This window comes from Nomascus leucogenys, chromosome 3, assembly GCF_006542625.1.
Source record: "Nomascus leucogenys isolate Asia chromosome 3, Asia_NLE_v1, whole genome shotgun sequence".
NCBI classification, from domain to species: domain Eukaryota; kingdom Metazoa; phylum Chordata; class Mammalia; order Primates; family Hylobatidae; genus Nomascus; species Nomascus leucogenys.
This window is the reverse complement of record NC_044383.1, coordinates 97,699,091-97,720,313: the sequence shown is the minus strand read 5'-3', so window position 1 is coordinate 97,720,313 and position 21,223 is coordinate 97,699,091. Positions and strand designations below refer to the sequence as shown.

At 39.5% G+C, this 21,223-nt stretch overlaps 1 protein-coding gene across 5 annotated transcripts in view; it reads left to right on the top strand.

The window, feature by feature from the left end:
• The window catches only part of REV3L (REV3 like, DNA directed polymerase zeta catalytic subunit), a 194,940-nt gene extending 177,844 nt beyond the window's left edge, over positions 1 to 17,096 (top strand). For all 5 annotated transcript variants that reach the window (XM_030809566.1, XM_030809568.1, XM_030809567.1 and 2 more), the window contains 6 exons: positions 2,047 to 2,161; positions 3,923 to 4,060; positions 6,123 to 6,313; positions 7,268 to 7,514; positions 9,786 to 9,995; positions 15,964 to 17,096. In XM_030809566.1, coding sequence (XP_030665426.1) covers positions 2,047 to 2,161; positions 3,923 to 4,060; positions 6,123 to 6,313; positions 7,268 to 7,514; positions 9,786 to 9,995; positions 15,964 to 16,104 — 1,042 coding nt within the window. In that variant the 3' untranslated portion in view covers positions 16,105 to 17,096. The remainder of the gene's footprint in view (positions 1 to 2,046; positions 2,162 to 3,922; positions 4,061 to 6,122; positions 6,314 to 7,267; positions 7,515 to 9,785; positions 9,996 to 15,963) is intronic.
• Positions 17,097 to 21,223: the final 4,127 nt, after the last annotated feature.

Genomic DNA, 21,223 nt, shown 5'->3' with positions numbered 1-21,223 from the left:
GATGGTTCGAAGTATAGCCTAGATTGAAGGTCTAATTAACTAAGGCATTTTTATTCTACCTTAGTGAATGTTAAAATTAATTCAGATTGAGACAATATTTATTTTAAAGACTTTCAGTAGAGTTGAATAAACTACTTTTTTTGTTTCTTTTAATTTTTCATATTAGGCTCTCAGGCAAGTACTGTCTCCAGTATTAGCAGGGACTTCTTCCAAAGAAACCATCCAAAATGGGATTTTAAAGTCCAGTATAAAAACACTTCAGAAATAAGAGATTGGTTTATATGGCTAGAAAAAAGAATCTTAAAGTCATGTTTCAAGATACCATCCATTTCCACTATTTAATGTCTTTTCACTAGAAATATAAGTGAAGATGAACTTTATAATCTATCTTACTTAAATATTTATTAACCATTACTTCTGTTGGTGGTCAGGTTGTAGTATATACTGAAATAGAAAAAAAGATGCCCAATGCATTTTATCAGTTATTTTTGAGTATATTTTGTATTGGTATTTTGAGTATATTGTGTATTGGTATTTTTTATTCATGTAATTCAATATTATTCATTACCAAGTAACATGATCCATTATAGCAAATGAAAAGATTTACAGATGTACACAAAGTGTTTGTAATGTCTTTTTTCTATATGATATGATTACAGATGTTGATTTTCTTCCGTGTGTCTTTTTATGTTTTCTAACTATTTCTCAGTTAACATACATTACAGAATATATGTCTGTCTTTTTTTTTTTTTTTTTTCTGAGACGGAGTCTCGCTCTGTCACCCAGACTGGAGTGCAATGGCGCAATCTCGGCTCACTGCAACCTCTGCCTCCTGGGTTCAAGCGATTCTCCCACCTCAGCCTCCCAAGTAGCTGGGACTACAGGCACACACCACCTCCCCCAGCTAATTTTTGTATTTTTTTAGTAGAGATGGGGTTTTGCCATGTTGGCCAGGCTGGTCTCAAAATCTTGACCTCAGGTGATACACCCGCCTCAGCCTCCCAAAGTGCTGGGATTACAGGTGTGAGCCACCACGCCCAGCCAATGTCTGTCTTTTTTAGGTTGAGTGGTTCTGGCCTTAAGGAAACTTTTCCCATATCACAAGTACATCTTCCATTTTCTTATAATCACATAGTCTCTTATTTTGTGACTTAACTGTGTACCACAGTGGTCCCCAGCCCTTTTTTTTTTTTTTTTTTTTTTTTTTAGATGGAGTCCTAAGCTGCAGTGCAGTAGTATAATCTCAGTTCACTGCAACCTCTGCCTCCCAGACTCAAGCAATTCTCCTGCCTCAGCCTTCCAAGTTGCTGGGATTATAGGCACATGCCACCAGGCCTGGCTAATTTTTATATTTTAGTAGAGATGGGGTTTCACCATGTTGGTCAGGCTGGTCTCAAGCTCCTGACCTCAGATGATCCACCGCCTTGGCCTCCCAAAATACTGGGATTACAGGTGTGAGCCACTGTGCCTGGACCACAGCAGTCCCCAACCTTTTTAGCACCAGGGATCGGTTTCATGGAAGACAATTTTTCTACAGACCAGGTGGTTTGGAGATGAAACTGTTCCACCTCAGATCATCAGGCATTAGATTCTCATAAGGTGCACACAACCTAGATCCTTCACTTGTGCGCAGTTCACAATAGGGTTCATGCTCCTATAAGAATCTAATGCTGCCACTGATCTGACTAATCTGCCACTGATCACAGACTGACTGGTATCAGTGTGTGGGCTTGGGGTTAGTGACCCCTTGTGTACCATACAAAGCCTTAAATGTCCAGGGATGATCCAGGACTTTCTTGAGTACTGGGATATCTGAGCTGATCTGTGTGTTAGAAATATTGGATGTCTTAAAAGATTTGTAACAAGATATATCATGAGTACATAAGGAAAGTAATAAAACAGGAAAGCTTACATAGGAAGCATCTTAAAGAGTAAATAGGAGAAAGGGTTCTTTGGCATTAGAGTCATAGCCAGGAAAGTTACTCTTGATAAAATTTTTGTTACAATGACTTCCTCATTACCTTACTTTATTTTTAATCCCCTTAGTATGTTTGTGCTACTGAAAGGTGCCACTAAGGAGCAGTCTTTTAAGATTGGTCAGGAAATTGCCGAAGCTGTAACTGCTACCAATCCTAAACCAGTGAAATTGAAGTTTGAAAAGGTAAGAGGAATGTAATATTAGTAATCACGTATAAAATTCATATACCTTCTAGAGACCTCTGATTTGTTCAGTACATTTTCAGAATCACTAATAGTATATGGGTCTATTAAAGTGTTAAATTTGGGCCACATGCAGTGGCTCATGTCTGTAAACCTGGCACTTCGGGAGGCCAAAGCAAGAGGGTTGCTTGAGACCAGGAGTTTGAGATCAGCCTGGACAACATAGCCACACCCCATCTCTACAAAAATTAAAAAGTTAACCAGGCATAGTGGCACATGCCTGTAGTCCCAGCTATTCCAGAGGCTGAAGTGGGAGGACCACTTGAGCCCAGGTATTCAAGGTTACAGTGAACTGTGATTGACCAGTGCACTCCAGCCTGGGGAACAAAGTAAGACCCTGTCTCTAAAAAAAAAAAGTATTTAAATATTTTCTCTTTTGTATAATTTTCTCAAAATTTGTTTAGTAATTATGTAAGGAAATGAAAACTTTGTTCCAGTAACTATTATTGTATAACAGATCACCCCAAACTTAATGGTGTAAAACAGCCAGCGTTTCATTCTGCTCACAGATTTTCTGGCTCAGGAATGCAGACAGGGTGCAACTGGAATGGCTTCTCTCTGCTGCACAATGTCTAGTTCCTCGAGAAGACCGTTAGGGGTTAGGGGTAACCCAACCAGCAGCTAAGGGTTGAAACCATCTGAAGCTTGCTTACCGTCATGTCTGGTGGTTGATGCTGGCTGCTAGTTGGGACATCAGCCAGAACACCTACCAGTGACCTTTCACCAGGGCTGCTTGTTCTCCCTCACAACATGAGGGTTGGGTTCTAGGTGTGAACGTCCCAAAGAAAGACAAAAGCTGCTTTGTTTATGACCCAGGCTCAAAGTCACAGTGTCACACACCTCTCTAGATTTAAAGGGAGTGAACTTAGACCCCACTATTAATAGGAAGAATGTCAAAGTCACATTGTAAAAAGACCACGTAGGATGGAAGATATATTCTTTCTTTGCAAAACAAAGTCTACCACAAGGACCTTCAACTCTTTTTCACTTACCTTTAGATATCAAATATGTATTTCTTTCTTTCTGTATAAAAGATACTTAGCCTAGGAACTGTGTGGAATACGAAGAAGTGTAAGACACAGTCCTGCCCTCTAAGAGCCAGTAATCTAAAAGGAAAGGTTAGGAATGTATATAAGTAGTCTCTTGTTATAAACATAACAGAAAGCAAGATGAGAATAGTCCACTTAAACACTGTGAGAGCACAAAGGAAAGGAGGAATTGTGTCCTCCTGGACTGGATAGGGAGACTCCATATAGGAAGTAACAATGAACTGTGTCTTGAAAAATTGTTAGAATTTCAGTAGGCAGACATGGGGCTGCAATCATTCTGCACAGAAGAAAATGGCATGTATAGAATTGGAAAAGCACAGTATGGAAATACAGGGAAGCAGGAGATAGATCCGGAAAAATAAAGTTGAGACCAGACTGTAGACTGTCTTGAATGCCAAGCTTAAGTGTTTATACTTTATTCAGTAAATAAACAAAACTGATAGTGCAAGAAAAGGAGTGAGCAAGTGGTAACAACTTAAAGACAATTCATTTTGCTCCCACATGTTATATCATGAATTTGTTGGGCCCAAAGTCATATATAGAATTTTTTTAATAATTGATATTTGATTAAAGAAAGCACGAAGACATAAAAATAAAACATTCTTGGTGGGGGAAAATGGTTATTAAGAGGCATTTTATTAATTTTACCACAGGTGTATTTGCCCTGTGTTTTACAAACAAAAAAGAGGTATGTGGGTTACATGTATGAAACACTGGATCAGAAGGACCCAGTATTTGATGCAAAAGGAATAGAAACAGTCAGAAGAGATTCCTGCCCTGCTGTTTCTAAGGTAAGTTTTATCTATCTTGTCTTCATCTGTAAGAAATAAGTGGCTAAAGTATCTGGTGAAAATGTAACTATCCTTAAACATACATCTAGGTGAAGGAACTATAGCCTATATAATTAATGTAACTATAGGAGTAACTACATGAATTTTGAGAATTTTATTTGTAGTCTTGTTTTTGTTTGTCTCACTTTGTCACCCAGGCTGGAGTGCAGTAGTCCAATCCTGGCTCACTGCAGCCTTGACCTCCTGAGCTCAAGCAATCTTTCTGCCTCAGCCTCCTGAGTAGCTAGAATTTTATTTCTAATAAAAACAATTTATTTGATTTTAGTCCTTAAGTTTCTGACTTCCTCCCATACCTTATGTTTTATCAAAAATTACTAAAAAGCAATACATGAGAGTTTCCTGCCTATTGCCTGGAGATCATATATGTCATAGTGTAACAGCTCCCGAAAGCAGAGCAGGATAAACAAGACAAACAGACTGGGTGTGGTGGCTCACGCCTGTAATCCCAGCACTTTGGGAGGCCAAGGCAGGCAGATCACTTGAGGTCAGGAGTTTGAGACCAGCCTGGCCAACATAGTGAAACCCCATCTCTACTAAAAATACAAAAATTATCCGGGTGCATGCCTGTAATCCCCGCTACTCGGGAGGCTGAGGTGTGAGAATCACTTGAACCCGGGAGGAGGAGGCTGCAGACAGCCAAGATCATAACACTGCACTCAGCCTGGGCAAGAGAGTGAGACTCCATCAAAATAAAATAGAAACAGAGAGATTGCATAAGTAACATAATACATGCCAGATTAACTGAACTTTCATTTATTTGGATTATCAAATACAAATTAGGAAGATTTCCAAACAATTAGCTATAAATTACTCAAATTTCTCAACCATAATAACCATGATATTTTTTGGCTTTTTCTTTATTCGGGCCTAGACTCCTTCTATAGCAAAACAAAAATAAATGGTATAAATGGGAATAGCATTCTATATACTGTTTGATGAGAGCATTAAAAGCATAGTGGATTGAATATTATCAATATGTCATATATATAATATGTGAATTTGGGATTTTTTCAGCACTATTTCTGGAAGAGATATAATCCAGTACCTTCTTTCTCTGTAGGCAGAATTGTACTCAAGCTAAATTAATAAGCTTATTGTATAAATATCCATTGGTTCCAGTATTCAGAATAAGACACAGAGCTTTCACCTAGAACTAACTTAATCTACTTGGCCGGGCATGGTGGCTCACGCCTATAATCCCAGCACTTTGGGAGGCCGAGGCGGGCGGATCATGAGGTCAGGAGATCGAGACCATTCCTGGCTAACACGGTGAAACCCCGTCTCTACTAAAACAAAAAATTAGCCGGGCGTGGTGGCACACGCCTGTAGTCCCAGCTACTCGGGAGGCTGAGGCAGGAGAATTGCTTGAACCCGGGAGGGAGAGGTTGCAGTGAGCCGAGAGCATGCCATTGCACTCCAGCCTGAGCAACAGAGCAAGACTCCGTCTCAAAAAAAAAAAATTAATCTTACATAAATCCACTGCATGCTGGTTATTTCCTAGTAGAAATTTCCAACACAGAAAATTCTGTCATCATTATTTATCAACACTATAAAAAGTCAAAAAGGCTGATTTTGATTTGACTGCCTGGTGATCTTTAAACTTCTCTGTGCTTCCTGTGACTGAATCAGGACCCTTTCTATACTGGTAAATAAAAAAACAATACATGAAATCGTGTCTGGTTTCTTATACCTAGAGGCTTTGACTATTAAAAAAAAAAAACATGTTTTATGTTGCGTATCACATAGCAAATGTTAATCTGCATGACATTCCACATGATTTTCCTTAAACTACATGATATTCTATTTTTAGAAATAGCAAGCTCTATAAAGTCTCAAATAACTTTCAATTTTTAATAATTTTATTATCCCATCATTGTAAGTAACAGATTATTTAGGTAGGTTAGCAGGTTACCCAGTAGTTACATAATTGAAAGTGTAATAACAATGGTGAAACATACTAGGAGATATTTTATCTTTACTTGCATATCTTTTTTGTTTTAAGATACTTGAGCGTTCTCTAAAGCTGCTATTTGAAACGAGAGATATAAGTCTAATTAAACAGTATGTTCAGCGACAATGTATGAAGCTTCTGGAAGGAAAGGCCAGCATACAAGACTTTATCTTTGCCAAGGAATACAGAGGAAGTTTTTCTTATAAACCAGGAGCTTGTGTGCCAGCCCTTGAACTTACAAGGTAATGATACCCTCAGTACCTTGCCAGGATAGTCCTGAGATTCTGCATAGGTCTAGAGTAAATGAAAAGACAGTCCATAGACACAGACACACAATTGTTTCTTTACCTGCGCACATGAAGCCTCACTGAAAGTTAGTGAATACTCCCTCATACTTTGTAAGGTGTGAAGAGGAAACCTCTTTTGGGCTTTCTTTCAGAAACTTATGCAAAGAAATTGTGACACAGTGCTTGAACCATTTGTTTTTCCCACATCAAAATCACTAGGTAGTCCTTAATACTGTTCTACCAAAGCATTTAGATGGTGTCATTCTGGAATCAGATAGTTTAACCCGGTAAATTTTCTCTTATCTTTCATGATAGATTTATGATAGTTAGTTCTCATTCTTAGGGGATAAAATACATCTTTTTCCTGCCCCTGGAGGCAGGGTCTCACTCTGTTGCCCAGGCTGGAAAGCAGTGGTGCAATCACAGCTCACTGCAGCCTTGACCTCCCAGGCTCAAGCGATCCTCCCACATCAGCCTCCCAAGTAACTGGGATAATAGGTGTGCACCATTATGGTGGCTAATTTTTTTGTGGAGATGGGGGTCTCACTATGTTGCCCAAGCTGGTCTCAAACTCCTGGGCTCAGGTGATCCTTGGCCTCCCAAAGTGCTGGAATTACAGGCATGAGCCACCACTCCCACCTAAAATACATCTTAAGCTAGTTAATATCTACCAACTCATTATTTTCCAGGTAACAATGATTTACGGAGTAATTTTTAAACTCTTGTAGGATATCTACACTTGGTGTCAACTAAGCAAAATGTATATTATTCTCAAAGAAATAGTAATTCTGTTTTGAAAGTGTCTTTTGTAGTTTTTTCATTGTTTTATTATTGTTTCTTACTTAATTTGTGAGAAAGATGGCCTCCGTGACAGTATTTGGGTGTGGTTTTTTCTTTGGATTTGAATAGGAAAATGCTGACTTATGACCGGCGCTCTGAGCCTCAGGTTGGGGAGCGAGTGCCATACGTCATCATTTATGGGACCCCTGGAGTACCACTTATCCAGCTTGTAAGGCGCCCAGTGGAAGTCCTGCAGGACCCAACTCTGAGACTGAATGCCACTTACTATATTACCAAGCAAATCCTTCCACCCTTGGCAAGAATCTTCTCACTTATTGGTATTGATGTCTTCAGCTGGTACCATGAATTACCAAGGGTAAGCTTACCAAATAGTACATGTGCTCTAACTATGGAGAGATTTCACTCCAAATTTTCAGTAGAACTAAAGGTTTTATGTGCTATTGATACAGGAGTGCTGGGAGGGGAAGAGTGTGGTCCCATAAAATGATACAGAAAGCGGGAGGGGAAGTGCTGGGTAGAGAAAGGTGGATCCCTGGCTAGGGCTCCACCCCCACAGATCTAGGTGAGGATAGGCACTCCTGGTTTCATGCCCAAATGTTGCCATTTTCCAAGACCACCTTGGCCCGCCACGCCCCAATCCTGGGCCTATAAAAACCCGAGACCCTGGTGGGCAGACACACAAGCGGCTGGACATTGTGAGGAACACATCGGTGGAAGACCCAAGCGGCTGGTCGTCAAGAGGAGCACGCCAGCAGAGCAGCACACTGAGAGGCACTGGCACACTGGCAGGCCATTGACCAGCAGGACAAGGTGGAGTTTGGCTGGGGCAGTCGGAGAAGAGATGGGGCCACCTAGCAGCCCAACTCCAGGGGAAAACCATCTCCCTTCTGATTCCACCATCAGATGAGAGCTAATTCCACTCAATAAAACGTTGCACTCATTCTCCTAGCCCATGGGGTGATCGGATTCTTCTGGTACACCAAGGCAAGAACCCGGAATACAGAAAGCCCTCCATCCTTGAGACAAGCTAGAGGGTCTAACTGAGCTAGTTAACACAAGCCGCCTATAGACGGCAAACTAATAGAGTACCCTGTAAAACACACCCACTGGGGCTTCAGCTGTAAACATTCACCCCTAGACACTGCCATGGGGCCAGAGCCCCACAACCTGCCCATCTGTATGCTCCCCTAGAGGTTTGAGCAGCGGAGCACTGAAGAAGCGAGCCATTCCCCCTGTCGCACACCCTGCAAGGGGAACAAGGGAACCTTTCCTATTTCACTATGAGAGCAAAGCAGATCCTCTATCCTAAACTGGCAAAGATGTCATGCTCTCCTGGTTTCCTAGAAGATAAACGTTTAAGTATTCTACAAACACCTTCCTAGCTTCTATCAAGTTGGCCGAATTACAGAAATATTAAAATAAATCCCACAACAATTTCAATGGTAGCCACAAAATAACATAGAATAAGCCAGTTAATAGAAAATAAATGTACAGCCAAAAATTCCTTCGAAATGAATGTCTAAGAAAGGTGTAGGATTTAGTATCTAGACACACTAGACACAGCTCTGAAGAAACCAGAGTAAAGAATTACTGCAATGGTAAAACAGCATTATAGTTGTTCCCCAACTTACGATGGTTCAACTTAAGATTTTTCTACTTAACGACGGTGCAAAAATGATATGCATTCAGTAGAAACCGTAGTTCAAGTACCCATACAGCCATTCTGTTCTTCGTTTTTGGTACAGTATTCAATAAATTCCATGAGGTATTCAACACTTTATTATAAAATAGGCTTTGTGTTAGATGATCTTGCCCACCTATATGTTACTGTAAGTGTTCTGAGCACATATCCTGGCTCTAAGGCAGGAAACTCAGATTCTTTATTACTAATGTTCATCACCAGCAAGAATGTTAACCCAATGACGTTTGTAAGAGGCTAACCTAATAACTTTTTTACAAAGTGATTTATTGTGGCACTATTCACAATAGCAAAGACTTGGCACCAACCCATATGTCCATCAGTGATAGACTGGATTAAGAAAATGTGGCACACATACACCATGGAATACTGTGCAGCCATAAAAAAGGATGAGTTCATGTCCTTTGCAGGGACATGGATGAAGCTGGAAATCATCATTCTCAGCAAACTATCACAAGGACAGAAAACCAAACACCACCCGTTCTCACTCATAGGTGGGAATTAAACAACGAGAACACTTGGACACAGGGCGGGGAACATCACACACCAGGGCCTATCTGGGGGTGGGGGGCTGGGGTAGGGATAGCATTAGGAGAAATACCGAATGTAAATGATGAGTTGATGGGTGCAGCAAACCAACATGGCACATTTATACATATATAACCTGCGCACACCCTAGAACTTAAATTTAAAAAAATGTATCTGATAATATTAAGATTTAAGTTCCATGAAAGCAAGGACTTCATTCATTTCTGTAGCTCCAGTATCTGGAACAGTGCCTGGCACATAGTAGCTACTCAACATTTGTTGAATGAGTGAACTAATGAAAGAATGAATCAATGCCTGAGTAAACCTGTAATTAGCATGAAAGTAGCAGCTCTGCTGTGAAGCTGACTCAGACTTACTTCTGAATGGATGTTTTTGTAGATCCATAAAGCTACCAGCTCCTCGCGAAGTGAACCTGAAGGGCGGAAAGGCACTATTTCACAATATTTTACTACTTTACACTGTCCTGTGTGTGATGACCTAACTCAGCATGGCATCTGTAGTAAATGTCGGAGCCAACCTCAGCATGTTGCAGTCATCCTCAACCAAGAAATCCGGGAGTTGGAACGTAAACAGGAGCAACTTGTAAAGGTACAGTTTTGTTCCATAGGCCTGGAATCACAAGCAGTCTGATTTTACAGGAAGATATAGTCACTCTTGAATTACAGTGTGAGATACAAAACTGGTGTGAAAAGTGAAATGAGTCTAAATGATAAACTTCATAAAAATCTCAAAAATATCAAACTATTAATAATGGTTTGTTTTATAACTTTTTTTTTTTTTTATGGAATAGTGTGTTGTGTTTCTTAATAGCTACAACAAGAATGGCCATCCATCCAATTTCTTTTATAATACAGGTTGAGCATCCCTAATTGAGAAAAATCAAAATTCAAAATGCCCCAAAACTGAAAGTTTTTGAGCACCAACATGACTCTCAAAGGGAATGCTCATCAGAGCATTTCAGAGTTCAGATTTTCAGATTAATGATACTCAACCAGTAAGTATAATGCACTTATTCCAAAATCTGAAAAAATTTGAAATCTGAAACACTTCTGGTCTTAAGCATTTCAAAGAAGGGATACTCAATCTACAGTATTAAAAAGAAGAAAGGAAAAGTCTCAATTGCTCTACTAGTGCTTACCATTCTTTAAAGAAAAATACCTAGTTGTCTTAGATAACTGCTTGCTAGTAAACTTGGAAGGTTTATAATTCTGTGAGTCCAGATAGATGATTCATGGCATGATTGAGTCATACTGCGTGCCAGAGACTGTTCTAGGAACCTTTACAGGTGAGTAAACTGACACAGAGAGTTTAAGTGATTTGCATGTTACACTGCTAAGTGGCTGAGCTGGGATATAGATATAAAATGCAAGGATGATTTTTCAAGTATGAGAATTCTAGCAGAAATAAACAACAAACATCTCGAAGTAAGTTGAAGAATGAAATCTAAAGAAAAATTTGCCACCTCGCACCCCCCAATAAAATCATTACTCATTATGGTTGATAAGTCATCTCCGTTCTGTCCCTACCTGCTATCCCTCTGTCACCATTTCTTGCTCTTCTCTGTCACACTCTACCTCCACCCATACCATACTGAACTTCTCTTAGGTCTGTGAATGCCCCTCACCGCCTCCTCCTGGCCTTTAAACACCCTGCTCCTTCTGCCAGGAACACTTTCCTCTACCTATCCCACCCCACCCCCTATCTTCTGAGGAATCAGCTGAAACCCCTGGACTGGGTGAAGCCTTCCCTGCAGTAGGCTCCTGCCATAATCTCCTCTGCTTTACTGTGATTTGGGGTTTGTCTGTCCTCCTCACTAAATAGCAAATAAGCCAGTGAGGACAGAGGCCCGGTTCTTTCACTGTCAAGTCAGTTATGCCTAGCATATGGCCAAGTCCATGGGGCTGGTCTGTAAATATTTGTTGAATGAATGAACAAGTTCCTGCTTAATGCATGATTAAAGAAGGAATATATCACTGGAGTTATTACCAACCAACTTTCAGCCATTTTGTACCAGTTCTGTGGTTCTAGTCAGTACAACCACTGAAGTCACTGGGTGCTCCCAGCTTCTGTTTATTTTATAGACTTCTGTCCTGATGGCAGCAGCCAACTCTCATAGAACTATAATTCCCTTGCTGGATCCTAGTATGAAGCCTAAATGAGAGCAGGACCTCCAGGGCTCTGCTAAGGTCAGACTGTATGGTCCTTTCCTAGACTTTCTTAGGTTTTTTCTGCACTCAGTGACAAACACATCACTACTTGGTGCCATCAATCTACCCAGAGCCCATCCTCCTTCAACATTAGGTGTTCATTCTTTTTTCTTTTTATTTATTTATATTTTATTTTATTTTATTTTTGAGGCAGGGTCTCACTTTGTCACCCAGACTGAAGTGCAGTGGCATGATCACAGCTCACTGCAGCCTCAACCTCCTGGGCTCAAGTGATCCTCTCAACTCAGCCTCCCATGTAGCTGGGACTACAGGCATATCCCACCATGTTTTACTAATTTTTTAATTTTTTTTTTAGACATGGGGTCTCACTATGTTGCCCAGGCTTGTCTCAAACTGTTGGACTCAAGCAATCCTCCCACTTCAGCTGCCCAAGGGCTGGGATTACAGGCATGAACCACGATGCCTGGCCATCTTATTTCTTGTAAAAAGAAAGTGATGCCACAGCCATAAAAAGAGAATAAAATCGGCCAGGCATGGTGGCTCATGCCTATACATCCCAGCACTTTGAGATACCAAGGCGGGCAGATCACCTGAGGTCAGGAGTTGGAGACCAGCCTGACCAATATGGAGAAACCCCATCTCTACTAAAAATACAAAATTAGCCGGGCATGGTGGCACATGCCTGTAATCTCAGCTACTCAGGAGGCTGAGGCAGGAGAATCAACCTGGGAGGCAGAGGTTGCAGTGAGCTGAGATTGCAGCATTGCACTCCAGCCTGGGCAACAAGAGTGAAACTCTGTCTCAAAAAAAAAAAAAAAAAAAAAAAAAAATCATGTCCTTTGTAACAACATGGATGCAGCTGGGGCCATTATCCTAAGCAAATTAATGCAAAAACAGAAAACCAAATACTGCATGTTCTCACATATAAGTTCTCACATATAATGAACATTGGGTACTCATGGACATAAAGATGGGAATGATGAACACTAGGGATTCCAAAAGGGGGGTGGGGAGAGGAAAAGTTGAAAAACCACCTGTCAGGTACTACATTTACTGCATGGACAACAGGATCATTAGAAGCTCAAACCTCAACATCATACAGTATACCCATGTAACAAACCTACATGTATACCCTTGGATCAAAAAAAGAAAAAAAAAAAAAGCGATGCTATTTATAAATACTGATGGTTTGTCATCTTTCAAGAGCTATTTTAATTTGAGGTGTTTTTCAAGAACGTTCAAATGAATGTCTCCTATGCACTAATTTGTAGAAATTTTTAATGAAGCAGCAATTACTAGAGATGTGATGAGAATCAGAAACACATCCAAACAGGAGATTTTACATCATTCTCAATCCAAGACCAATCAAGTGATCAGAAATAAGTGAAATTACGGAAATTGTAAACATTATAAGTCAGACCTTGTGATTATATATCAAACTCTGTAACCCAGTACCAAAAAATGTACTTCTTGTTTCTAGAATTTTAAAAATGGCCATTATCTGGCCAGGCGTGGTGGCTCATGCCTGTAATCCCACTTTGGGAGGCCAAGGCAGGTAGATCACCTGAGGTCAGGAGTTTGAAACGTTTGGCCAACATGGAGAAACCCCAACTCTACTAAAAAATACAAAAATTAGCCAGGCATGGTGGCACAAGCCTTGTACTCCCAACTATGCAGGAGGCTGAGGCAGGAAAATCACTTGAACCCAGGAGGCAGAGGCTGCAGTGAGCCGAGATCACGCCGCTGAACTCCAGCCTGGGTGACAGAGCAAGACTCCATCTAAAAAAAAAAAAAGTCATAGTCTGTGGAAAAAAAAAAAAAAAAAAAGCCTCGGCTGGGCATCGTGGCTCACGCCTATAATCCCAGCACTTTGGGAGGCCAAGGCAGGAGAATCACTTGAGGTCAGGAGTTCGAGACCAGCCTGGCCAACATGGCAAAACCCCATCTCTACTAAAAATATAAAAATTAGCAGGGTACGATGGCAGGCACCTATAATCCCAGCTACTTGGGAGGCTGAGGTAGGAGAATCGCTTGAGCCAGGGAGGCAGAGGTTACAGTGAGCTGAGATTATGCCACTGCACTCCAGCCTGGGCAACAGAGTGAGACTCCATTTCAAAAATAATAAAAATAAAATAATAAAAATTAAAATTTAAAATTAGCTAGGCATGGTGGCAGGCACCCACAATCCCAGCTACTAAGGAGGCTGAGGCAGGAGAATCGCTTGAACCTGGGAGGCAGAGGTTGCAGTGAACTGAGATCATGCCACTGCACTCCAGCCTGGGCAACAGAATGAGACTCCATCTCAAGAAAAGAAAAGAAATGGAAAGAAAAGAAAGCCTCAATACATTTCAAAAAGTAGAAATATTACAAATGAATGTAATACAATGCTATAAAATGGTAATTAATTACAAACTAACAAAGTGATCCTTCCCCTTGTAAATTCTGTTAAACAAAATGAAAACACTGCAAATCAGATTCTAGATGGCAGATCTCAGAAAAATTCATCACCTTAACACTGTTAATCATAAACGTGAAGGAATGAAAGCAAATGAAGTAAGCATCTGACTGAAAAATTTTTTTTGAGACAGAGTCTCACTGTGTTGCCCAGGCTGGAGTGTAGTGGTACCATCTTGGCTCACTGCAACCTCTGCCTCCTGGGTTCAAGCAATTCTCCTGCCTCAGCCTCCCGAGTAGCTGGGATTACAGGCGTGCACCACCACGCCCAGCTAATTTTTGTATTTTTAGTGGAGACAGTTTCACCATGTTGGCCAGGCTGGTCTCAAACTCCTGACCGCAGGTGATCCACCTGCCTCTCTGCCTCCCAAAGTACTAGGATTACAGGCATGAGCCACTGTGCCCAGCCTTGACTAAATTTTTTTTAAACAAGAAAGCCAAAGGATAGTAAAAAGAATAAAGATTAAAGCAGATATTTTTTAAGTGCCTGCCTCCCTATGCGCTACAAAGTAGATGTCCAGGTTGGGGCACTTAAAGTTTTAAATGTAAGCCTGAATCAAGCTATAATGCTCAGGGTTTAAACCACCAGTAAAAGATCTTGAAACTGAACACTGAGTTAAATTTAGTGAGTCAAGTAATTCCATCCTGGCTTATTTATCAGACAAGCACAGAAAGAGCTTAAATATTTATCAGTTTGTCCTGGCACCTGAATGTAACTGCAATTCATAGAGCTGTAATACAGAAATTCTATATTTGGGAATAGATTTGAGTCTCTTGGCAGAGATCTAATTAGCAAAGGCTTCATCGTAGAACAGCGTACTCAGTCTTCATGGAGCACACTGAAGCACATGTTTCTAAGCAGTCTGCTTGTGACAATATCATAATATTGGATACAGTAACCAGTCTACTTAGAAAAAGTGTACCCTTCGGTTAACTGGAAGATAACTGGGGCAAAGAACAAAAATTCACTGGCCTGTGAGCCATCTCTGAAACTGAAACCCTTTGATAAATATAGATCAAAGAATTCACTAGAGCGTATTTGATTTCTCTTAAAAGACACTCCAGAGTAGTTGTTGCCATTTGGTATCGCTTTTTTAAAATCACTTGTCTACGCTATTCAGGTGAAAGTCGGCCTGCATTTTCTTAACCTTTGGAGTCTTCACTGGCATCCTTTTTAATTTATGTTCTTCATGTTTTATAATCTTTTTTTAACTGTATATGCAACTTGAGACTTTTAAGTAAGTATTTTTAAAAATCTGATCATTGTGTAAAACATTATAATGCTTCTCTTTTTAAAAACTGCCTTATGATTTATGATTTTCCTTAAGATCAGATCTTATTATACATCCAAATCATCTGGGAAGCCTTAAGTACAGATTCTTAGGCTTTCATGCCCAGAGATTCTGACTCATTATGAGTCTGGGATGGGGCATTTGTTTATTTTTAAGCTCATTGTTAGCCAGGGTTAAGAACCACTGGTCTGCACCACTACTTTCAAATTCACATCATTTGATTTTTTTTTATACTGGCTTTTCTCTTCTGGAATAAGAAAATAACTTTTTTATGATTGGCATATGAGAATATAGTCTAAGTAATTTGAAAAAAAATCGTGTTTATAGTTCATTTAAGAGACATTCTTTGGTAATTGGGTAGCTTATGTAGATTGTAATAGTATTCCATTGTAAATGAAAGTTAATCTTAGGAATTAAATGAATCCTTAGGGAAATCTGTACTCTATCATCTTTACAAAATAATGTCCTTTAGAAATGTCTCAACATAGGGTAGTTTAGGCTTCTAAGAGATTAAAATTAATGAAAGTTTCTATAATGTATGTCTGCCAGTAATCTGTAGTAGTCTAGAAAGTAGGGATTATAAAACTTTGTTGTTTGCATACGTGCATAAAAACTTTCCTGTTATTTCTCTTATGCTTTCAGATATGCAAGAACTGTACAGGTTGCTTTGATCGACACATCCCGTGTGTTTCTCTGAACTGCCCAGTACTTTTCAAACTCTCCCGAGTAAATAGAGAATTGTCCAAGGCACCATATCTCCGGCAATTATTAGACCAGTTTTAAATTGTCAGTATCACAGAATTACAGGTGCTATTTTTTTCAGTGTTTACCACTAAACTGTTGTGCATGGTGCTTTTTAACTTTCATCGAGTCAAAGATGTTCACTGTCTATCTGTTATCTGAAGACTATGAAGACTTCTATGCTAACCGAATTAAAATGTACTTGTTGATCTCTGAACAGCTCGCTTCCTACAATGTACAAATTCTTCATTCTGTCACCTTTTAAACATTGTTTCATAATGCAGGTGTTGGATTTGCTCCAGTATGTGTACCATCTTGTAAATTCATTTGAGTAGATCATGTTTACTTCCCAGTGGAAGGAGCACTGAAAACCTCTTAAAGAAAAACCATTTGTGTGTTTTCCTTGAACTGTCTGTATCAAGACGTGTTACTTCGAGATATCCATTCACTTTATAATTTTGACTGCAAAATATTTTGTAAATAAATACACTTTTTTACTTTTCAAACAACTGAGTAAAATAATGTGCAATGACTTTTATACAAATGATTTTCAAGTTGTTTGGTATATTTCCTCTAGGTTTTGCTTGACTCAAAGTAGATCGTTATTTTGATCAAACTGTGCAAACAGTAGTACCATGTGTAGCATTTTGAAACATTATTTTTTAAAAAATGCTGTCTTGCTTTAGCTATTAATGGGGCATTGTGAGGAACTGTGCAAAGACATTTTTGTTACAAACCTGTGGGCCTGTTGCAATACTTTAAAAATAAAAAATTTTATTCCATTTGCTTGTTTTGTATAGACGACATTTCTATTGCTTCTAAATATGCTTAAAATATTTTCTTTCCTTATGTACTGTACAGTTAATCTTATTTGCCATCATCTTGAACACAAAATGTGTATTTAGAATATTTGTATAACTGTGTAAAATACAAAAGGAATTATGTGGTCAGTGCATTGTTTTTTAAACTGGAAATCATTTTGTTTTAAAAGTTAATAATGGAAACCATATTAAAATTGAATAAAATATAAAATATAGCAGTGTGACTTCATCTTTTTTATAAGCCTGCATTGGTTACATCTTACCCTAGCCTTTTCTGAGTTTTAATGAAGTAAATTTAACACATTTTTATATCCTGTTTGTTTGATACTGCAATTTCCTTACCAAAACTTCAAGGTTAAAACAAAACAAAACAAAAAAGGCAGCAAAAATGGGAAAATTTAGCAGTCATCCTTTTAGAGAGTTTTAAGAGTGTACTTGTTAGTAGATCTTCAGTGTTCATTTTCATTTTGATTGATATAATTAAATTACTGGGAAAGCAAAAACTATATTACTTCTTAAAAACTTTAATGCCAATCTCTATATGCTCATTTTTCTTCAATAGAAAAAAGTTCTTATTTTAGAAGAGAGAGATAAAATAAAAACCTAAAACCATTAAAATCCTACAAGTAAACCTAGGCAATACCATTCAGGACATAGGCGTGGGCAAGGACTTCATGTCTAAAACACCAAAAGCAATGGCAACGAAAGCCAAAATTGACAAATGGGATCTAATTAAACTAAAGAGCTTCTGCACAGCAAAAGAAACTACCATCAGAGTGAACAGGCAACCTACAGAATGGGAGAAAATTTTTGCAACCTACTCATCTGACAAAGGGCTAATATCCAGAATCTACAATGAACTCAAACAAATTTACAAGAAAAAAACAACCCCATCAAAAAGTGGGCAGAGGACATGAACAGACACTTCTCAAAAGAAGACATTTATGCAGCCAAAAAACACATGAAGAAATGCTCATCATCACTGGCCATCAGAGAAATGCAGATCAAAACCACAGTGAGATACCATCTCACACCAGTTAGAATGGCCATCATTAAAAAAGCAGGAAACAACAGGTGCTGGAGAGGATGTGGAGAAATAGGAACACTTTTACACTGTTGGTGGGACTGTAAACTAGTTCAATCATTGTGGAAGTCAGTGTGGCGATTCCTCAGGGATCTAGAACTAGAAATACCATTTGACCCAGCCATCCCATTACTGGGTATATACCCAAAGGACTATAAATCATGCTGCTATAAAGACATATGCACACGTATGTTTATAGCGGCACTATTCACAATAGCAAAGAGTTGGAACCAACCCAAATGTCCAACAACGATAGACTGGATTAAGAAAACGTGGCACATATACACCATGGAATACTATGCAGCCATAAAAAATGATGAGTTCATGTCCTTTGTAGGGACATGGATGAAACTGGAAAACATCATTCTCAGTAAACTATCGCAAGGACAAAAAACCAAACACCGCATGTTCTCACTCATAGGTGGGAATTGAACAATGAGAACTCATGGACACAGGAAGGGGAACATCACACTCCGGGGACTGTTGTGGGGTTGGGGGAGGGGGGAGGGACAGCATTAGGAGATAATACCTAATGCTAAATAATGAGTTAATGGGTTGAGGAAATCAACATGGCACATGGATACATATGTAACAAACCTGCACATTGTGCACATGTACCCTAAAACCTAAAGTATAATAAGAAAAAAAAAACTATGAGAAAAAAAAGTTCTTATTTTAACAGAAATAACTCACCTGGTTATTTAACAGAAATAGGTCTTCCATTGCCAGAATATGTACTTGCAAATGTTTGTTGGGAGGATTCATTTTCTGAAAATTACATGGTAAATATGGAACCAATGAGATACATAGCCTGTGTCTGAACATAATTTATGTCAAGTCTTGTTAAGACATAATGAATTTCCACTTCTGGGGATTTTTTTTTGTTTGGGAGGCTGGGGCTAGTCCTCAGCATTGGGTTTTTTTTTCCCTTATATTTGTATATTGATGAAATTCTATTACTTACAAGTTCTGTGCTGTCAGGACTTCCGCATACATCATCTCTTTCTCATCATAGTAACTTGACACAGTATTTTCAACACAATAACAATTTTTAACCTGATTATAATTGGATACAGCTGTATTAACAAATGGTTCTTCAACATGAATGCCTAAAACTAGCTCACACTCAGCCTGTCTCTGGTTCTGTTTTCTGCAGGGAAGTTCCTCCTTTGTAACTGTCCTCAGAGTCTGTAGCTTAACTGCCTTTTAGTGAGGTCCATTTGCTGTTTCACTAACTCATCTGGGAGGGTGCTGAAATTTGGACCTATTTTACCAAGAGATTTTCTTGTAAGGATCTTCCTGTGTTCCATAATTTTCCCTGCTTTTTAGATTGGCTATTAATAAAGTTTTGTCTCTCAGATCACAGAAAAAAAAAAGTATGGCTGAAGGAACAGTTTCATTCTTTAGGATGTTTTCATTTATCTGAAAAGGAGCCAGAAGTTCAGAGACATCAAATAACTTCATTAAACATTTCCTTAATGTTTAATGAATTAAGTGAAACATTAATATTTGTTAAAGTTGTTTAACATTGTTTTCTCATTTTTCTCACTTTCTACTCAAGCTTTTCCTAGATGAATCGTGTAATATTCAATTCTATATGGACACAACATAGTTTCTTTGAAGAAGGCCAATAAATTTGGAAAAACATAAAAATGTGAAGAGAGCAGTTAAAGATATGAAGAATTCTTAGAGGAGGTGGCCCTCATCTTGCCAGTGGAGCAGGCCACCCAGAGAGCTTGTGGACTCCGTTCAACCCCACTGACTGTCATGGGTTATACCCTCAGTCTCAGATGATGCACTCTACCTGCCATCAAGTGTGCCACCCTGATCACCTAAACATCTCTTCCGGATCTTACGTTAGTTAAGTCTTGTAGCTGTGTAGTCGATCTTTTCATCTGCTCTCTCACTTTTATTTTCATAACAGTTGGAGTACAGGAATATTCCTTAAGGCCTATCAAATAACCTTGTTTTGTTTTGTCTTGAGGGGTCTTACATTGTTGCCCAGGCTGGAGTGCAGTGGGGCGATCTTGGCTCACTGCAACCTCCACCCCCAAGTTCAAGCAATCCTCTCACTTCAGCCTCCCAAGTAGCTGGGACTACAGGCATACACCACCAACGCTTGGCTAATTTTTGTATTTTTGGTTGAGATGGGGGTCTCGCCTTGTTGGCCAGGCTGGTCTTGAACTCCTGAACTCAACGATCTGGCTACCTCGGGCTCCCAGAGTACTGGGATTACAGGCTACTGGGAGCCACCGTGCCCAGCCCAAATAAATAAGCTTTTAAATTGACTTCTCTATTGTAGACTAGTATTTCTTAAAACAGTCACATTCAATTTTATAAAGTAAAAATAAATCTGGCTATAAATGACATTGTTAGGGCTCTGCCATCAGCTGTGGGGGTTGGAGGAGGTGGCAATGCACAAGTAGCTACTTTTAGGCTGGATATGCCAGACCTCTATTAGTGAGCTCTGTACCTCTGGGAGGATGGTTGGCATTCACGCCCTACTGATTTTTTTTCCCATAATACCATGCCCTTTTCCCATGATGTGATGAGAATTGTTACCTTTAACCATTTGAGGTTTTTTTGTTTTGTTTTGTTTTGTTTGAGACAGGGTCGCTCTGTCACCGAGGCTGGAGTGCAGTGGCATGATCTCAGCTCACTGCAACCTCTGCCTCCTGCCTCAAGCGATTCTCCTGCCTCAGCATCCTGAGTAGCTGGGATTACAGGCATGCGCCACCATGCCCGGCTAATTTTTGTATTTTCAGTAAAGATGGGGTTTCTCCATGTTGGCCAGGCTGGTCTTGAACTCCTGACGTCAGGTGACCCACCCATCTTGGCCTCCCAAAGTGCTGGGATCACAGGCATGAGCCACCATGCCCAGCCCATTTGAGTTTTATAATAGTGGATAAAATTCAGAAACATTAATGCCCCAGTTCTGCTTAATAACTAGCTTTGCACAGGCAAATAGTCACAGATTATGCCTACATTTGGGATCCAAGGAGGAAATCAAAACACATGCACCACCTAATCTACTTCTCTGTCTACTTTCCTCACCCTACTCAATAGTTGCATTTTGGCACTTTGGCCAACCTCCAAGAGTGGTTTACAAAGCAAAGTATCTTGTGGAGGAGTTCTCAGATTCATAAGATCAGGTTTCTTTGCATATCTGGGGAGAAGAGAGTGTAACCAGGAAGGCAGAGGAAGGCATTTTTTAAATCAAAAGAACATCTTACTGCCTATGAGTCTTTACCTGTCT